The sequence below is a fragment of the Perissodus microlepis genome, chromosome 6 (genome assembly GCF_051167445.1).
Source record: "Perissodus microlepis isolate ML-2025 ecotype Zambia chromosome 6, ASM5116744v1, whole genome shotgun sequence".
NCBI lineage: Eukaryota > Metazoa > Chordata > Actinopteri > Cichliformes > Cichlidae > Perissodus > Perissodus microlepis.
Window position 1 is genome coordinate 34,413,764 of NC_140466.1, and position 15,979 is coordinate 34,429,742.

Sequence of the window (15,979 nt, forward strand, 5' to 3'; positions counted from 1 at the left end):
GGCGCCACCAGGCCCTCTGACCACCACCATAACTAAATTTTCAGAACTAAAGAAAGCTATTTGCACATGACTGGTTGGGCTTCTAACCCATGTCCTTGCCAACATATACTAGTGTTAGCAGTTCTTCAATTAAAAACCTCTTTCAGCTGCTCCTTAGCGGTTAATGGACTGGCTCATATATCTACTCTCCTTAAGCACTCAAAGCAATTCATACAACATACCTCATTCACACAAGCAGTTTTTTATGCTTAAGTGCTTGCTGTCTAACATTCACAGACATTCACTCTGCAATGAATGGATCAGAGAGTAACTTGGGTTCAGTATCTCGCCCAAGGATATTTGGCATGCAGACTGCAGCGGCCAATAATCGAATCACCAACCTTTCGATTAGTAGTAGCCTCACAAGTGGGCATCACCACAGCACTTATTTGACTTTTTCACCAGATGTCCCTTAGTGTCCCCTCCCAGACTCAAAGCAGGAATCTTTCACATGTTAGGCAACTGAAGCCACTTCATCAATTAATGAAGGATAAAGGTTATCAAATCACAAAATACTCATCAGAGTATAAATTAAGTTAACACTCGATCATCTGAGTAATATGCAATGTCACTCAAACCTCAAGTTTGAAAAGCATGAGCCATTGGAAAGCCCTTTTACCTCTTTTGGTGAAATGAAAGTGACAACAAGTGAACTGGAGAAGCAACAACAAGACAAGCCCCAGAAGGGGAATGGTTAGGCAGGTGGTGGCCACAGACCACTTTTCTCTCCTCCCTCCTCCTTCCTCACTGACTTCTATTTCTAGTTTTGCTTTATTGTCACTGTTGGTCACTTGAGACCTGCAGCCCATTCAACATGCACCTATTGCACATCTGCACACGCCCCTGAAATGAATTCACATTTTGCTCCCTAATGAGAGAGACTGATAACTGACTCTGTATACGTTTTTAAACGGCGTAGTTGAAAATACCCTTTTGCATTGTTCAGTTTTTTTTTATTAGCTGATCACTTATTGCTTCATAAAACATAAGAAAAGTGGAAAAGAACATCACATTTTTGTAGAAACTGCTGTAGATCTTCTGTCACACAGTCAAAAACACCCACGTTATTTGATTTTCTTTAAAATACAGAGAAGAGGCAAAGTTTAGTCTTAATTTTTATTTAATTTGTTCATTCAGAGAGAACAGTCCTCAGCCATCGTAACAATGGACTGTTCTCTCTGTTGAGGTTAGGAAAGCGATTCCGCTCCCTGAAGACCAACACAGAGAGACTGAGGAGGAGCTTCTTCCCGCAGGCGATACGGTCTCTCAATCACACCACCACATAGTACTGACCCACACATATGGTTTTTACACACACGCTGGACATTCTGGACATTTGTTTGCACTAGTGGCCACTGCACAACTACACTGCGTGGTCATCTAATCGAATCATTGCTGTTATTGTTCTATATTTCTTCATATAGTCTTATATATTTCTATATTGTGTATTTGTGTATTGTGTATTTTGTTGTACAGTTATTTTATTTTTAACTTTAATTTTTATATTTTATTTTATTCTTTTCCTAGCTAAATTTACCCTTCATTTTGATTTTTATATTTATTTCCTATCCTATTCATAGTCTTTTTTTCTTTAGGTCACGAGCAGTTGTCTAAGCATTTCACTGCATATCGTACTGTGTATGACTGTGTATGTGACAAATAAAATTTGAATTTGAATTTCATTCATAAAGTGATAGTTGCAGCTCTAACTTGAGCCTGGCTCATATTAAAAGTACTCAATCAGGCTGTGAATATATGATGAACTGTACACAATTTGCATGTTTATTCTGGTTATTTCAAGACTTCATTAATTTAATCTACAGTGGCAGTTGGTACCGCGAGCATCCGTCAGGCTCAGTGGGACTGCACAGCAGCTGGAGTTGTTTTTATTCATGAAACACCGCTGCCCTACTTGTGTGCATACAAGGTGTTAGAGGTGACTTTTACACCCACACATAAAGATATATTAAAGCACATAAATCACAAGACTGAGACGTATACTGAGAACTGCCGCGCACATGTGTAAAAATATTAAATGGCCACCATCTTTACCAAAAAACACCAGCAGTGGGGGGAAAAGGATGCCAGTCAGTAGACGCCACACTTCTAATCCCACTGAAACTGTTGCACCCGCAGACGAGAACGGGTATTTTTAGACGTGTGCCTGCTGGAGCAGAAAGAAAGACACATGTAAATAAGCAAAGGTGGCAACAAACAAAGAGGGAGGGAAACAAACAAAGGAAAAATAGAACAACTATGTGGAAAAACTGAGACGGGCTGGGGAGGGAGAAGGAGCACTAGCAATTTGGGAAAGTGAGGGAGTGAGCAGAGAAGTGATTGTTGCATCAAGTGATTGAGCAAATGCTTGAATGAAGGGTGACTGTGTTTGACACATTGAATAATTGTGTGGAGGAACTAAAGGTCTGTTTGCATCCCGCAAGAATCTGCTGGAGTGTTTACTTCTGAGCTTAACTAATTTGTTTGGACTGGTGGCAGCAGCGCCAAGTGAGTAAACTGCAAGGTGGCTCATTAGAAATGATTAGAAGTGACCCTGTAAACACAGACACTGTTGTTGGCATTGATGCCAGCTGTTCTTAAAAAAGAAACAAGAACCCTAAACAGAGCTATTACCCACCTGAATGCTAGGCTGTCCTATTCTCTGAGAACACACAAGCATATTTCCAAATGATTATGCAGAATAGAGTTACTAGTACAGGAAGCTTTCTGGAAGAGCACTATGGACCCTCGCCAGGCTCCTGATGTTAATCTTTTTTGTTTCATTTATTTGTTTTATTTTATTAATCGTGTTCTTATCAGAGTAGTTATTATGGTAGAGCAGACAGGGGGGGAAGGCCAGGTTGGTGAGGGACGAATTCTTAATACAGCCATTCACACTGACTACATCATTTTACTGGATTAATTTGCATCCAGTGAAATTATAAATTAGATGTTTGTTTGTTTGTTTGTTTTTTAATAAATAGAGCACCAATCAGACCAATAGACCAATCACAATACTGCATTTGCCAACGAGTGTGCTTGTAGCTCAAACTGCATTTTGTTAAAGAAAACACAATGATATGGAAATAGTAAAATAATAACTTATTTATTTATTTATTTTGTATGAAAACGGTAAGTAGACAGCTTTAACTTCCAGGTCAAACCATGAAATTCCCCCTGCTCCTGACATCTCATGACAATCGGATGAACCCACAATCTCAGTTTCCTCCTTTTCTTGTTTAGAACCACATCATCAGCACTTGATGTCAACATTTTTTGAGAACAAATTTGAATGTGTCTATAGACGTGACATGACAAGTTGGGATCTGAAAAATTCAAAATTTCTGTGTGCAATGACCTTTATAAGAATATACATTTGGACATTTTTGTAATTTTGGTAAAAAAAAAAAAAAGATTGTGAAAATGTTGAATTAAGTCAAGTGGATGTGGGCAAAGAGTGGCTCATTCAGTAACGGGAAGACTGGTGTCAGTCCCTGGTCCCTCTAGAAGCCCCAGAACTGTCCCTGATAAGTCACTGTAGCATGAAGTTGTGTGTGGACGTCAAATATATGAAGTCAGTGTGTCTCACACTGAATGAATGGGTGATTTGGTCGTGTAATGCAGAGTGCTTTGAGTGGTCAATAAGACTGAAAAGCTCTATGTAAATTGGATCCATTAACTGTTTTGTTCAGTCCTAATGTAAAATACTGATTATAGAAGCTTTTAACTTAAGATTGCTTAGTGACTGTGCCATTAAATCTAATTAACTGTATATAGTAACTAAACTTTCACTCCCAGCACATTGTGCTCTTTTACTTCTTTTTTTTTTTTTTTTTTGCTGCCTTTAGCTTAATGAACCCTTTAAGTTCTTTCTTGCTGAGGCTAAAAAAGACTTAAAACTAGATTAAAGAGTGAACTGAGATGCACTGCATTGCTAAAAAATGCAACTTTTATACAGGGGCAGCCTCATTTTACTCATTTTTATTAACTTGTTCATCATGATTATAAGTTTGATTTTGTCTAATATGTTCAGAGGCAGATCCACACTGTCACTATAAGATTTTTTCTTCTTTCTCCTGTTGACATTAAGCTCAGATTACTTTTAATAACTCATGTCCCCCAGCTTGTACCAATAATCAACCCTGCAGGTATGATGCATCTCATTCCTTTTGACGAGCCTTACAGATACTGGAATCAGATTACTTTTTGGGCGCTGTGTGGACCTAATTAACCTAAGTGATTTTCTGTACTTTGGCTCATCTGAAAGGAAATTAACATTGTCACCCATCTGAAGAATGACATTGAATCAAGGGGTAAGCAATCAGAGCCAAGGGAACGGTGGCAGAGGCTGACTTTGGAATGGTTAAAGACACAGTGAGCTTGTGAGTGGGTGGCGTGCTCCACCACAGTCTCATTGTGCTTATAGCTCATTGTCTGTCAGCCTAATGTTATTTTTAACCAGAAACGCAGTAAAAGATGGATGAAACGGGAAAGGGGAGGAACTCTTTTCATGAGCCTTTTTTTAGCTGCACTGTATTATTAATCTTCATTCTGATTAGCAGGGAAACAGCGTTTTTAAAAAGAAATTAGATCAAAAGCACCAAGTAAGGGCCTGTTCTTATGTGTATTTATATTGCCACGTTCTTTGCAATCAAAAATGCAGTCATAGCAAATATGACTGAAATAAAACAACTGTATGTTGCCAGTAAGACATTTTTAAGCAATATTTATTAAGTATAAAACCATAAATTAAAGTTCAGAAACCCAAATCAGGCCTCATTAAGATAAGATAAGATAAGATAAGATAAGATAAGATAAGATAAGATAACTCTTTATTGTCATTGCACAGTCATACATAGTACAGTAGTACAATGAAATTGGAAAACTGTCCTACGTCGGCACTACATATAACACAACACGACACGATATGACACATCACAACGCAACAAACAACACAACACAGTATATTAACTTAGTATAAAAAGAAGAATAAGTGTATGTGTATTGCACACTGTTATTATTGCACATTAATTATTATTGCACCTTGCGGCCTGCTAGCTCAATAGCCGAGTCCGGAATTGATGGCTGCAGCCAAGTCTCTGTGAGTAATATTATGCTGCTGTCCCGTACACACTTTTTGACTGCAATTTGTAATCTCAGTTCGTCGATTTTGTTGGTTATGGACCTGACGTTGGAGAGGAAAATACTCGGAAGCGGTGGCTTAAATGGCTGTTTCTTTAGCCGAGCTAGTGGGCCCGCCCTGCAGCCACGCTTTTGCCTCCTTTGTTTACGTTTCCTCTTTGTCTTGCCGCTGGGAAGAACCAACCACGGAGACCCTGGAGCTCTCATTATGTCCTCCGGAATGCCGTGAAAGTGGTGGTAGTCCGATGTAATGCTCCTTGCTCAGCGTAATCCCAAACTCAGAAGGTCCTGACGACTGTAGGTGGACTCTACTCGATGTATAATAATAAAAAACACACACATCCACACAGATACACGTAGAAAAAGTAAAAAACGAAACACCGAACGTGAGGAGCAGTGAGCCGCTGCGTCTGTGCGCGCCGCCATCTTGTGCGCCATAGAAGCCGGCTTAGAGACCGGTCGCAGCAATCATATCATGAGAGAAAAGTGTGTGTTCCTGATTGGAAATTATGGAAGCTGTTGGCCGTCATTACTGGCTAAAGCCTCTGTTATGCACACCTAGAGACCTGTGAATGACATCCTGGCAACGACCAGCTGCTAGCTTCATGGAATGGATTACCATGGCTGAACAGCTGCATCCAAACCTTACGCAATGCAAAGTGTCGGATGCAGTGGTGTAAAGCACACCACCACTAGACGCTAGAGCAGTAATGAGTCACACTGACATCTTCTCTGAGTGGAAATCCTAATCTAAAGAACGACTCTGGGTTTAGTAGTTGGAAAACGGTACTTGTCTGACTGCATGGTGCTAAGTGTAAAGTTTGGTGGAGGAGGGATTATGGTCTGAGGTTGCTTTTCATGAGTTGGGCTCAGCCTTTAGTTACGTTGGAAGGGACACTTCAACAGACATTTTGGCCAATTTCATTCTCCCAACTTTGTGGGAACAGTTTGCACATGGCCGCTTCCTGTTCCAGTGCGGTCATGTTGGAAAACTACGAAGACTACAGAGAACTATGCTTAAATTTTCGTCAAGATGAAAAAGATTTGTATCGTGACCAGTGCGAAAAAGGTTCTTTTCTTATTGCTATACGAAATGATCTCCTTACATAAAAATGCATGATTTTCATAAAAGGAAATGTTTTTAGATGAAATGATAACATACAATACAATAACATCCTCTTAACACTGTCTGGGCTCAGATCATGGCGTGAGCATGGTTTAAATTTGGTTCTGAAGCTTTTTTTCTTTTCACACTGTTATTTCTGGCCTTTGTAATTAAAAAGCTATTAATGCATTTCTGTAAAATGTAGATGAAATCAAATAATGGTAACCAGGCAGTTATTATTTACCACCCCATAAAAGTGTTTTTCAATCTTGGAGCTGCTGACTTTCCCTTTCCGAGGCCCTGTGAGATTCATACTGACTAATTACAACCCAGCGTGCATCCACTTAATGACAATTGATTGCCTTTTTTTTCTCCCAAATGTTTTGTTTTCAAATCACCATGAACATCTAGTAATGGAGCCATTACAAAGTGAGGTCTTTCTGAGAGCATGAATAATGCAACAGTAAAATAATATTGTTCTGGCTTTTTTTTAAAGTGTTTTATTTGAAATTATCTCAGTCCAAACGCTCTACTCTTTATGTGACGTTTTAGCACATCTTGTATGGCTGTAGTCTTCCCTGCATGTAGGCTGTAAGGTAAGGCTGGGATTCTGCACAAGAGCTGTTGATTTTTATCATTATTGGTACATAACACCACAGAGACAGGCGGAAGAAATTTGCAGTGATGCAGCATTATTTCTTTTATGGACTCTCTTCATGTGAGCTGTACATCAATTTCCTAAATACCCAACTGTCTCCACAGGGAGCCTAGACTCTTTCAGACAGCGCTGAGAATCTAACCAGTGATTCTGTGACCATTCAGCATGTATGCAGTGATAAGACTGAAATACATTTTAATGAGCATTGTGTTTCTCTTGGCTTGTTTTCCCTCTTCTGTTGTATTTTTTTTCATTAGCCTTATCTGTAGGGGAATATACCATATGGGTCTACTAACTGCTGATATGTGTTCTTGTTGGTAGGCACTCTACTGTGTAAGCTCTCACTGTGTTGTTGCTATTTGCAGCAGAACTAAAAATATTAAATAAATAGGGCTGCAGCACTCCAATGCCTCTCTTTTTTTTTTTTTTCGCCTGTCCCGTTTGGTTCTTTTGCCATCAGAATTATTGTCTAAAGGCAAAGAAAGATGCCCAACGGATTTATGTTACCAAATGGACCATCCCAGCCTTGTCGTATTGGTCTATTTGATTCACCTTTGTTTTTATTGTTTATTTTATTTTATTTTCACTTGCTACACATGGGACAGACATGACTGGGGAAAAGAAAAGGGAGAAAGAAAGAGGGAAAGAAAAACAGTGGGGAAGAGGAACAGTGATAAAGGGCAAAAAACAAAAACCAACAAAACAAACAGACAAAAAATACATATATCAATCACCTGGATCACCTGCTGAGAAAGAAAAAAGAGAAAACAAGCAAAAAAAGAGCGCAATATAATAAACAACATCATCAAGATGACCTATGTGAATATAACAGTAAATACTAAATATTGAATATTATTGTGCAGCACGTAAGATCAACAGCGCACAGTGTGCTTTGAGGTAAGAGCCAAAAAGGGTGTAGTTTGTGTGTGTGAGCACCCGTGTACACCTGTGAGCATGAGTGCGCTTGTATTTAAAAGGTTCCTTCATGTAATGATCTGGTCGAGGGTGTGGGGAGCCACAGCCCCGTCCTCCAGGGCATGAAGCAGGTATGGAGGAGATCCAGGCTCCACACATCCAGAGGCCCCAAGAGCACCAGTGACCAAGGAAGACCAACAGAGGGGCAACCGTGCCACTCTCCCGGAAAGAGCTGAGGAGCCCCAAATGAGGGGGGGTTGCAGTGACGTGCCCGTACCTGGACGCCCATCCCCGGACACCAAGAACCACCAATGCACCAATGTCTGAGGGCGTCTGCCACTGGCAGGGGAAGTGGTGGGGGGAGATAGGCCTCCATACCTTGGAGGGCCTGAGATGTCCCTAGAGAGGTGGTGTCTGATACCCGGCCTGACATATAGACACAGACAAACAGGCACACACAGATACAAACATCCATTCCCACCCTCATGCACTCATATGCAAATACTCAGCACTAACCCAACGTGGAGAAAGACATAAAGAGACACTGTACACACAATCACACTCCCCAAGCGTACTCTATACCCCAGGTCTAGGTACCCTTGCCCCTAGAGGGGGAAACAGCTCCCAGACCCAGGTAGTGTTACCCTTTTCCCTGGGGTGGAGAGAAGCAGACCGCCCCGACTCTGCAGCAGCAGGGAGGCCCCACATTCCAGACCCCAATCGGACGGCCAACTCCTCCTCCCAGACCCCCCGCCCCAACAGGCCGCAGAGAACGGGGGTGTGTGAAAACTCCAAACCTCCCTCGTTCACCCTGATGGTCATCTGGATGCCGTGTAGCGTGCCCACCCCCAATGACTTATATGTATGTGTTATGAGAGGGTGAGTAATGTGAATGTCTAAGTTGTGAGATAAAATTGAGGCACAGGCAGCCAGAAGGGGACAGAGGGGGGGGGGGGGGGGGGGATGCCTCCCCTGCACCCTGCACCCTGGTGACACACCTTTACCCCAAGGCCCTGCATGTGTGGGTGATTGTGGTGGAGCGGGAAGAGGGAGGCAGCTGGAGATGGGGAGGGAAGGAAGGGAGGGGCAAGTGGCCCTCCCTGGGGCCTGTCAGAGATGCAAATGTTTGATAAATGCTCAAAAGACTTGAGAGCCCACCGAGTCCACCTGCTACACTAGAGTCCTCCTCAAACCTTTTCCATTAGCACTTAACTCCTCGTCAAATGCTCAACAGACTTAAACTAATACCACTGAAGAAGGAAATTCAGCAGTGGCCCATAACCCACCAACCCACCAGGGCAAGGGGGCCCAGGCCCATCCAGACCGGGGCCCAATTCAGCCCGGGACAGCCCACCCGACCCCACCACAGAGAAAACTGCACCCACCCCGTCATCCACTCATCCTTCAGACTACACAAGACAATAGACACCCAGGCTGAGTTCTTCCTCCACCTCTCCTGTATCTCCCCCTCCTGCAGAGTGAGTTCCTGGAGAGAGGAGACCTCCTGCAAGATGTAACAGCCACCCCCACCAGTTGAAGAGCCCCACAGGTGGCTCGATGCACTGGTGGCACCCTGCGCCAGGTTGCTGCAGGTTGTGCAGCAACCACTCGCTGGGCCAACATCTGGCTGTCCCGGATGTTGGCCCAGCCTTTAACACTTCAAGGTTTAGGAGTCCCAAAAGGTTGATTGTGTTTATCTGGATGTAACGTTTTCAGTAGGAGAAACATTTCATCACTCATCCAAGTGACTTCTTCAGTCTCGGCTAACTGCAGGTTTCTCCAACCTTATAAACAGTACATTTGCATAATGACTGAAACTACCCACTGAATGAACAATGGGCTGTGAGGTCAGTTCCTTAATCATTGATATGCAAACTGTGAGACCATTGCTCAACAACCAGTGATCAAAGCCCATTGATCAGTGGTTTGAATTAGTCACAAAATGTTTCTCTCACTGAAAACGCTACGTCCAGATGAACAGAATCAACCTTTTGGGATTTACGTACCTGGATGATTGAGCATGCATCGAGACAAGGTTTACGAGTGTTTATGGGAATCTTTGACTATTCCTAAGAAGCACATTTGTGAGGTCAGATACTGATGATGGACCAGAAGGCGTGGCTTGCAGTTTACACACTGTTAGAATGATCAAAAAGCTGACTTGGGTTAGAAGAAATGGATCTGAGTGTAAGGCACAGAATCTAAAGAAGGTTGCACTAAGTCCTGTTCAGACTGGATTTCTGGATGAAAGAATATACAGAGAACATAGAAAGACATTGAGTCAAACAGCATCATGGGCAGCATTTACCACAACCAAGCACCCCAGCTGAGCCAATCAATCAGACTGCCTTACCCCTTGCTGCGCATCTGTCAGCACATGAAACAATGTGTATGTGTTGCTCACAGTATATCAGTGGGTGCTGCCACAGACTGACAATCAGCTGCAGTTCACCTCTTCACCTCACACCCTTTATCAGGTACTCCTATATGAAGAGAAAAAGGGGTAAGGAGACTTCGGGGTTCAGGGCTAAGAGTGAGAAAGTGAGTAGTACCCTGGGAAACAAGACAAAGTGAGAGAAATAATGTTTAAAAGACAGAAAAACAAAGGAGGAGATGCAAAAGAACAAGTTGTTTTTCACAGATTTAAACAGGATTGTGTTCATCAAAGGGAGAAACCTCTAAATAAAGAGACATTTATTTTTTACGTACAGTAAGTCTATCATCAAGGGTGTAATCAGTAGCAGAAAAGGCCAAGCCAGTGTTGGACGGACCTTAAACCTGCTTTTTTTAAAATGCCCATGTCCTCTGGCTGCAAACGAAGGTCTGTTTGAATAGAAATTGATGAGAAAATTACCCTACTGACCTCAGTAAAGCTTTTACTATTGAAGTTACAGCCTCATTTGCCTGTTTCAGATCTTGTAACAATCCTCATTACTTTAATGATTATGGCTCTTCTTCTGCTTCTTTCGGTTGCTTCATGTATGGGTCACCACAGCAGATCATCTGCCTCCATCTCATCTTATGCCGACCATCCTCTTCTGTCACACCAACCCTCGGCATGGCCTCCTTCAATCCAATAATGAATCTTTTCTGTGGTCTTTCTCTTTTCCTCTTGCCTGGCAGCTCAATTCACTATCCCAGCTCTGCCTTGCCTCTCTAACTTTGTCTTCACCTGCTCCACCTGAGCTCTCCCTCCGATGTGCTCTTTTCTAATCTTGCCCAATCGGGCCACTCCCAATGAAAATCCAAACATCTTCAACTCTTTTCTTAGTGCCATCGTCTCCAAACCATACATCATTGCAGGTCTCACTACCATTTGTAAACCTTCGTTTTCACTCTTGCTGCTATCCTTCTGTCACAAATCATCCCTGACACTCGGCTCCACCCACTCCACGCTGCCTCCGATCGCTTGTGGACTGTTACTTTGAACGGTTGATTCCAGGCATTCGAGTTCATCTCTCGTCACAATCTCTACTGCTTGCATTAAACATATGAAGAAAGCAGGCATATACACCTTAAAAACCGAGAAAAAAGAACTTTGTTTTTATTACATTTTTTTAATCAGCTTTCAATAATTACATCATACTGTCTAAAAATCTGTTAAATACTCAAAATTTTGGGAAAGTGAGAAAAGTGGGAATTTTAAGCCAACTAAAGCTCTCATAAAGTAGAGCATTGTTATCTTAAAGGGATTATGTAATTCATCTTATAATAGTGACATTCATCTGCCCCTTTGGCTCAGAGCAAGGCGGGAAAAAGTCACACATCTCTGTCTGTAACCTGCCAGCAGCAGCTGAAAATAACACCAGCTTCAGTAAATGGTGGTTAATTAAACAACACACCAAAGGATGGAGCTACTTTAAGCTAATCTATCGATTTTTTTAAAAAGTCAGTAACAGGTAGATATTTAATATCTGAAAAGCTGGAAGCAAACGTAAGGTAAAGGCTGAATTTGCCTGTCAGGAAGTGACTGAGTGACTTGAGTCTTGAGAAATGAAAAGATGGCGATTCAACAGGAAGTCTGACAATAGAAAAGAGCACAGCCAGATGTTGAGTTAACTTGACACAAAGACAGATGTTTGCAGTATTTGTAGTAGTTACTGACAAGGATGTTTTTAAATTATTTAAATTAATGAAGAGTGATGAAAATGGTTAGATGTTATCTATCTATATTAGATTTATCAAGTGGAACATAATAATAGAGTAGTAGTTTTAAAAATATGAATATTACTCACTCTTATCAAACTTATTAGTAATATTGTTTGTAGCCGTAATAGAAGATTGGAGAGTAGGAGTGATAGTGGAAGTACTATTTGCATTAGTATTACTCTTTGTTTATTTATATACAAAAGACATTCTGCACTTAAGTAGAAGTACAGATACTAGTGCTGAAAACTACATGTGATCAGCTGTCCTGGGCCACCGCTCTGAGGTTTACTGCTGTTTCTGGACGTACACAACTGATTTAACAAGATGTGAGCGGATGTTTTATAAGTGTTCGTAGTTGATTTCCATCCTCTACACTGACAGTACACTGTTTATTCTGTCTTTGTAATAAACAGTTTTTAGTTGGTATGAAGATCAAATTCAGTGAATCAATCTAAGCATCATCAGCTCAACTTCAAATGTATCTATGCTACACTTGATGTAAGCTAATGCTGACCATGAAACCACAGCCACCGTGCACCAGTTCTTTACTTTAAATCCATCACATTTGTTTAAAAATATATTCCTGTTCCCTTTTTTTGTTCAAAAAGGGAGTAAAAGTACAAAGTGGTAGAAAAACCCTACTCAAGTAAAGTACGGATACCTGAAATTTATACTTAACTACAATAGCAAAGTATTTGTATTCGTTACTTCGTTCCCATCTCTGATTATGCATGCCAAATATCAGTGCTGTATTTGTGTGTCTGCATTGCAGGAGAGCCAGTGGCTGGACAGCGTCTCTCTGCTGATTAAGGACTCGTTAGAAGGAGACCTGATCGACAATCTCTCCGGTTCAGTTTTTCACCACTACGGCTCTCCTCCTATCTGCAAAGACTGCAAGAGTCACCCTCAAGAGGTTATCAGCGCTCCACACACACAGACACTCACAAAGCACAACCCTAAACATCTGCAAACATCTGCTGCCTTCATTTCAAATTTACAAGTCAGTAATAAAGTGCCACTACATCAATTATACAGATGCATATATTCTAAACACTACTAATGCACACACATACAGTGCATATGCAGTATAATGTATTCAGCAGCAAATAAACCTCTGAGCATGTCTTCATTTCACATCCCACACACATTCACAAATTGGTACCCTTGTTTCATATAAGTATTTTCCCAGATGTGCAGTAAGGGGCTCTAGATATGCTATTACAATGGTTCCCAAACTTTTTTTGGTAGGCCCCTCTTTGTTTTACAAGAAAAATGTACGGCTTACATATAAACACGCAGTTACTGTCCCTCCATTTAGAAAGGCAGAGGCATCACGGTGTGATTATTTTACGTGTAGTTGTTTTTTTCCTGTGTAATAATATTCAACATTGCTATCAATACATTTTTCAAAAAATGCCTCTCTGTGCAAATTGGGTTCAAAAACATAAACAGCTGTGGGATACTGTTTGTCCATGATTTGAACCGAGGGACAAATCGTGGCAGGATCAACCTGTATCCCGCTGTAACTTTACTGTATACAGAGCTAACATCTCCAAAATGTCAGGAGTAGTTAGTCATTATAACAAGTGTTTGTGAACTAAAAATCAAGAATGTGGGATACTGTTTGTCTGTGATATGAACAGCCCAGCGCTGCTCCCGACGAAGGGAAAACCAAGTCTGCAGGGGAGACCTATCTTGGCACTTGTGCAGGTGAAGCCAAAGGGAAGATATGCTTCACCATATTTTCTAGTCTTTGGCTTAGAATGAAGTTGGTTTGGAAACATATTCAGCTATGCTTTATCTCCTGATTTGCGTTTGTGTGGGAGCCCCGTGCTAGCAGTGTCCAAGCGGGGTTTTTTTCCCCTTTTTCATACTGCGCTCCCCCTGCAATGGCGGGCCCCACACTTTGGGAGGCTCTGTACTATTAAAAGTATAAAGCAGGGGTCCCCAATCCCAGTCCACGAGGGCCGGTGTCCCTGCAGGTTTTAGATCTCACCCTGGGTCAACACACCTGAATCACATGATTAGTTAATTACCAGGCCTCTGGAGAACTTCAAGACATGTTGAGGAGGCCATTCATCCATTTAAATCAGCTGTGATGGATCAAGGACACATCTAAAACCTGCAGGGACACCGGCCCTCGTGGACTGGGATTGGGGACCCCTGGTATAAAGTGTTAGATAGTTCAGACATGATTATTCATTGTCATCTTTAACACTAAGGAATTAAAGTAGGAAAAAAACTTAAGCTGCTTTTATATAAAACACATCATAAATGTAAGTTATGTTTGTCCGAGTGAGATCCCAGCAAGGTTCAAGGAATACAACTTACATATTTTTGTAGTTCTGTATATACAGATTACACTGTGTGATTGCACTGCGGTGTAATCAAAACATAGTACTATACTGCATTAGGATTTTCATAGCTAGAAGTGCAGCTGAAACTATGTTCAGAATGTCAATTTTTTAGATCATGTGCTCATGAAAAACTGAGAAAATCCATTTTTTATTCCTAAAAGGAATAAAAAGGAATTAAATACTGTATTCAATAAATATGTATTGTATGCACTTTAAAATGTATTTTCTATTATCCAGTTTTTATCTGATTTAATCCCATTGAAAATAAAATCAAACACAGTTCTTGCAAAATGTAATTTGCTTTAAAGATAGAGCGAGGCTGTGTTTATTACTACAGGGCAGAATTTGCCTTGTATTAATTTCTGTTGTCTGTAAGGATATTCTTGACATTTTCCCCCCTTGTATAATCATGCCCAAAGGATATACATGGCACCACCAAAATGATGTATGAGTGAGTGAACTCGTCCTGAGTTTTCCTGTAATAGCCATAGCTGTGAAAATCATCAATCACACATGAGAACAAACACCAGTTTCAGCTGAGGTTATTCTTTGTATTTGATATATATAATCTGTAGGGTATGAGTTTCATTTCATGCAAGTGTGTACGTGTGTACATGTATGTATGCGTGTAAGAGTGTAAGTCATTGTATAAGTCACAGTGGTGTGACGTCTGTGTGCTTTAGATACTGTTTCTACATTTCACTCATATCCAAGTCACCTTTATACTAAAAACTGTATATAAAAGATGGGCACAACCACTGTGACATTACCCATGGGTTTGTGGATAGTTTAAGGGCAGTCTTGACTGACAATGACTTTTTTTGTTTTTCTTTTGTTTTTTTCACTGAGAAGCTAACATTAGCTGGTAGCATTCCATGCTAGTCGGTTCTGTTTAGACTCATACATGCCAACCCTCCCGATTTTTCCGGGAGAATCCCGAATTTCAGTGCCCCTCCCGTAAATCTCCCGGAGCCACCATTCTCCCAAATTTCTCCTGATTTTCCACCCGGACAACAAAAATGAAAAACCATATGCCAGAATTCATAGCGCGGTCCAGCCAATTGAAGCTTCCAACAATGGTGGCAGCTACTTAGTTTTAATATTACTCATATTACTCTTTCTGGGTCGCAAAATAAACTTTTAGCATATTTTCAGGCGAGAATGTAGCTGTGTAAACCTCAAATATCTGAGCCGGGGAGAACAGTGAACTCCCGGCAAATCATTTTCAAACCCCCGCGGTCTTTCGCTTCTCAGGTTAAACATGATATATATAAGTCACTTAGATAACCTAAAAATGTTATTGTTTGACTTTTTTCAGTGTTTCATTTGTTCCTGAGTAAATCAGTTTGGCTGAGATTAAAGTTATTAGATTAGATTAGATTAAATAGAACTTTATTAATCCCTCGGGTGGGTTCCTTCGGGGTTTTCACACAGTTGAATAAAGGTCACACAGAAAACTGATTAAACAGAAGTGTGAGACGGTCGAGAATTTACACCAGCGTCCGGTCATATTTAGAAAGGAGCAGACGGCAGAGTTTCACTCCACCGAGAGAGCTCGTGACATAATTCTGAAGGCTAGACCATCACAGTCGCTCACTACTGGCCTACCTGGCTTTT

The 15,979-nt window shown here is 41.1% G+C and overlaps 1 protein-coding gene across 3 annotated transcripts in view; it reads left to right on the forward strand.

Annotated features, from left to right (window-relative positions):
• The window catches only part of LOC146386086 (voltage-dependent T-type calcium channel subunit alpha-1I-like), a 262,563-nt gene that overhangs the window by 236,097 nt on the left and 10,487 nt on the right, over positions 1-15,979 (forward strand). For all 3 annotated transcript variants that reach the window (XM_084932111.1, XM_084932109.1, XM_084932110.1), the window contains one exon: positions 12,778-12,918. In XM_084932111.1, coding sequence (XP_084788237.1) covers positions 12,778-12,918 — 141 coding nt within the window. The remainder of the gene's footprint in view (positions 1-12,777; positions 12,919-15,979) is intronic.